Genomic DNA, 5,000 nt, shown 5'->3' on the forward strand with positions numbered 1-5,000 from the left:
TGGATTCACATCCGAATTATAATTATTATTAATCCACATTATAAATTCTTTCATTTTAAAAATTTTATTAAAAAAAGGTATTTAGAAAAAAAAAAAAAAGCTCTTCCTTTATAGATCGATTTTTAAAAAGACATGTTTAAGCCATCTCCATTTAAGATTTTCTAACTCATAACTCCTTTGAAAAAAAGTTTCATCATAATTAGTTAACTAAATAATACTGTGGAAGTCTCTCTATGGTGGGTGGGTTCTCCTGAGTCTGATAGATCTTTCGTGAGCCCGGTGTACAGGTTTGAGCCAGTCTTTTATTGCCATACACAAGTCTCATTTGCTTTTCAGCAATATATAATATAACTATATAACTCTGTGTCTCGTTCCGGCTGCTGCTAATAAGGGTCGACAGGTGATTAGATAACAAGCCCCAGCTGGGCAATCTACTCACCTGCCGCTGTCTTCGAGGCCGGTCCTTATGCACCCCGCTACGCGGCAGGCCCGCAGGCCACGCCCCCCCTCCACAAAAACGTTGCGAGAATCGTGTTGAATCGAGAATCAATTCTGAATCGAATCGTCACTCTAGGAATCGGAATTGGATCGAATCGGTAGGTGCCCAATAATCCACACCTCTCAATGGCATAGCATAGCACAGCATAGCATAGCATAGTACAGCACAAGATTACAATAAATTGCATGACACAGCATAGGCGTAGCCTAGCATAACATTGCATAGCGTAGCATAGCATATAACCTATGTGTCAAAGTCAAGGCCCTGAATGATCATCGACATGTTGACATTTGATTAGTATTAGAACCGGCCCGCAGGCAACTCAGCTACTTACACCAAAAAGTAATGTGTTACTGTGAAAAGTAACTATTTAGTTACTTTAAAAAATAAATACATTTTTAAGGCTCCCATTACTGCCCTTTCAGCCTTCATTTCAGTACTGTTATTGCACTGGAGAATATTACAATGTGTTGATCAACTTGACATGCATTTGCATCACTGAACTCTGCTAAGCAATGTGGTCTACGTACAACACACAAAGACAAAGATATGTTTCAAAGGGCCAATTTTTGATTATATGTCATGTTGTCACTATATACAGCACACATACTGCTATACACACACCTAACCAGGCCTTTTTTTCCCTCAAGGAATTGTGAAATAAAACCATGTCTGAAGCCCAGAACACTCTACGCATTTCCCCAGTTTTAGTTTAGAGAAAAGGAAAGATTGGCCTGGCCCACTAGGATCCCTCTTTATGTTTGTGAACTTTATAGTCTATACATTTAGAGTGATGTGACTCTAGAAGTCTAGAATGAAAGAGTATATAAGATAATTGACAGAGGGTGTGTACCTTCAGTGCTGAATGATGAGCAGAGGCAGAGTTTGGAGTGTCGTCTTTAGCTTGCATTCCATGTTTATGTACTCACTGTCCACTGTGTCCAGGTACTTGGAATTTTTCTTCGTGCCATTTGCCGCTTGACGCCCGCTATCATGCTAATTAGCTGCCCGAAAGCGGGTGACTCCACTGTAGAAATAGCCTGCATGTCTTCAAGCACATACGCTGCAATGGCTCTATCAATGTTGTCCTGGCTAGCAGTCCCTCCGTTAAAATCCTTAGGTGAAGTGTGTCTCTCTTTACTAGCTTCGTCGAAGCATGTTGCTTTTGTAGCTGTTTCAGCAGATTTGAATTGCTGTTTTGGGCAGTAGATGGGATCTTTGATCCAAGACACAACTTACATCTAAAATGTTCTTTTCTTTGTGCTCGACAAAAGAAAAGTAGTGAGAATATCTCCATGTTAAGAAACTCGGCTTTGGCTCCGACATGATGTCTTGTTAGTAAAGACAGACACGCCCCCCCGCCCCACACACACACACTCACACACACAGCGCGCGGCGCGCCTCTTGTGACAGAGGAAGAATCAGAAGGACGACACCGCAACTCTCCAATAAAACACGCTCAGATCTTCTCAGTTTCTAGCCGATACTATATAAAAAATAGTGTAAAATAACGCAGTAACGCACCATGTAGTAACGGTAACTGAGTTACTGAATATAAAAAATAACGCGTTAGACTACTCGTTAGTAGTCTACAAAGTAACGCCTTAGTCCCAACACTGCCCTCAGTACATTTTTGGGGTCCGCACTTTTTTGTAAGCGTTTTGAAAACAAATGATAAATGTATGTATTATCCTGTTATATCTCACATTCTATATTGTGTTTTGGAATAAGGTTGTCATAAACGTTAATTAATTTAAAAAACTAATACAAAAGAAAAAAAAATGTTTATGCAACCTGATATTTATCAATTTAAAGGCCTACTGAAATGAAATGTTCTTATTTAAACGGGGATAGCAGGTCCATTCTATGCGTCATACTTGATCATTTCGCGATATTGCCATATTTTTGCTGAAAGGATTTAGTAGAGAACATCGACGATAAAGTTCTCAACTTTTGGTCGCTGATAAAAAAGCCTCGCCTGTACCGGAAGTAGCGTGACGTCACAGGTTGTGGAGCTCCTCACATCTGCACATTGTTTACAATCATGGCCAGCAGCAGCGAGAGAGATTCGGACCGAGAAAGCGACGATTACCCCATTAATTTGAGCGAGGATGAAAGATTCGTGGATGAGGAAAGTGAGAGTGAAGGATTAGAGGGCAGTGGAAGCGATTCAGATAGGGAAGATGCTGTGAGAGGCGGGTGGGACCTGATATTCAGCTGGGAATGACTAAAACAGTAAATAAACACAAGACGTATATATACTCTATTAGCCACAACACAACCAGGCTTATATTTAATATGCCACAAATTAATCCCGCATAACAAACACCTCCCCCCTCCCGTCCATATAACCCACCAATACAACTCAAACACCCGCACAACACACTCAATCCCACAACCCAAAGTACCGTTCACCTACGTAAAGTTCATACAGCACATATATTTCCCCAAAGTTACGTACGTGACATGCACATAGCGGCACGCACGTACGGACAAGCGATCAAATGTTTGGAAGCCGCAGCTGCGTACTCACGGTAGCGCGTATCCAACTCAAAGTCCTCCTGGTAAGAGTCTTTGTTGTCCCATCTCCACAAGCATGCGTATCCAACTCAAAGTCCTCCTGGTAAGAGTCTCTGTTGTCCCAGGCCAATGGTAAAGCTTGTCCCAGGCCAATGGTAAAGCTTGACTGTCATCGTTCGGGAATGTAAACAATGAAACACCGGCTACATGTTTGTTGCTGCAGCCGGCCGCTAATACACCGCTTCCCACCTACAGCTTTCTTCTTTGCTATCTCCATTGTTCATTAAACAAATTGCAAAAGATTCACCAACACAGATGTCCTGAATACTGTGAAATTTTGCGATGAAAACAGACGACTTAATAGCTGGCCACAATGCTGTGCCAAAATGTCCGCTACAATCCGTGACGTCACTCGCAAACGTCATCATACCGAGACGTTTTCAGCAGGATATTTCGCGGGAAATTTAAAATTGCACTTTATAAGTTAACCCGGCCGTTATGGCATGTGTTGCAATGTTAAGATTTCATCATTGATATATAAACTATCAGACTGCGTGGTCGGTAGTAGTGGCTTTCAGTAGGCCTTTAAATCTGCCTTTAAGTAGATGAAAAGTCTGCATCAAAAACATGTTTTCCTTCCATTTGAGGTGTTTTTCCTCCTGGGTGTCACACACGTTTGGCAGCATGGTGGTGGTTGGGACAGCTGCAAGCTGAACTAACACAAACATCAACTTTCAACAACATGCTACACCAACATATTACAACGTGTGAACCGCTCGATAAAATGACTTTTTGTTTTGTTTTGTTACTAAAATGTGTACAATACACGATCATTTTTTGATACGTACTGTAAGTATTATTGACTGTCTTCAAATGAAGTGTGTGTGTGTGTGTGTGTGTGTTATTGCAGAGAGCAGAGGGTGACGGGTGTGTGTGTGTTCATGCTCACCGGACTGTCCGTCTTCATGGCGCCCATTTTGAAGGTAAGAGTAATTCATCACATTAAAAACAGTTCAACTTTCATCGCAGGAAGCTGTTAGATCATGTGCTTAATGTACAAACTCATGTGAACTCTCAAATAAGTCCCACATTTAGGTTTATTTCATCAATAGTTATAATAACTCGCCTTAATATTAGATACATAATCTATTGTAATTTGATACTGGATCCAATATCCCCAAAATGCTATTGTCTATATACTATATTTATATGTTGTAATGTAACATAACACATCAAATCATAACATCATCTATGGAGCCTATCTCCAATATATCATATATAACATACTGTAAAATAGCATTGCACAACATAACAAATGGTAAATGGGTTTATACTTGTATAGCGCTTTTCTACCTTCAAGGTACTCAAAGCGCTTTGACACTATATCCACATTCACCCATTCACACACACATTCACTCATTCACTCACTGATGGCGGGAGCTGCCATGCGAGGCCCTAACCCCGACCCATCAGGAGCAAGGGTGAAGTGTCTCGCTCAAGGACACAGCGTTTGTGACTGTCGGGTTCAAACACTGATGACATATATTAAACAAGACAAGAAGCAAGGAATTAAACAAGAGACAGAATTCAATTTGGCTCAGTGAGGAGAAACGTGTACATCTGTACCCTTGCACAGTGTCATTACGCTCTGGCGAAAGATTGTTTTATTTGGACTTTCCCTGATTACATGGCAACAGCTGTTTCTAAGGGGCGGGGGTCGTAAACAGCCGTCGCCTTTGGTTACAGAACAGTTCAAAGAAAAGGTCGTGAAACAGTTCACAGAAAAGGTCGTAAAACAGTTCAAACAAAAGGTCGCCTTGAGGGGAGTCTGGTCCTGCTTCGTCTTCGCATTGTAGTTCTTGGGTCAAGACAAAATCTTTCTGCAGAACACCTTCATGTTGCTTCCCATCCTACACAGTGTAGTTTTACAAGCCTTCTTTCTTGGTAGAATCAAAGACAGCTTTTGTCTTCTCGCCGGGAA

The 5,000-nt window shown here is 41.2% G+C and overlaps 1 protein-coding gene across 1 annotated transcript in view; it reads left to right on the forward strand.

Moving 5' to 3' along the window:
• The window catches only part of slc4a4a (solute carrier family 4 member 4a), a 191,087-nt gene that overhangs the window by 155,568 nt on the left and 30,519 nt on the right, over positions 1–5,000 (forward strand). The window contains exon 21 of the mRNA XM_062025094.1: positions 3,930–4,002. Within this exon, the coding sequence (XP_061881078.1) occupies positions 3,930–4,002 (73 nt within the window). The remainder of the gene's footprint in view (positions 1–3,929; positions 4,003–5,000) is intronic.

The sequence above is a fragment of the Entelurus aequoreus genome, linkage group LG17, assembly GCF_033978785.1.
Source record: "Entelurus aequoreus isolate RoL-2023_Sb linkage group LG17, RoL_Eaeq_v1.1, whole genome shotgun sequence".
Classification (NCBI taxonomy): Eukaryota; Metazoa; Chordata; class Actinopteri; order Syngnathiformes; family Syngnathidae; genus Entelurus; species Entelurus aequoreus.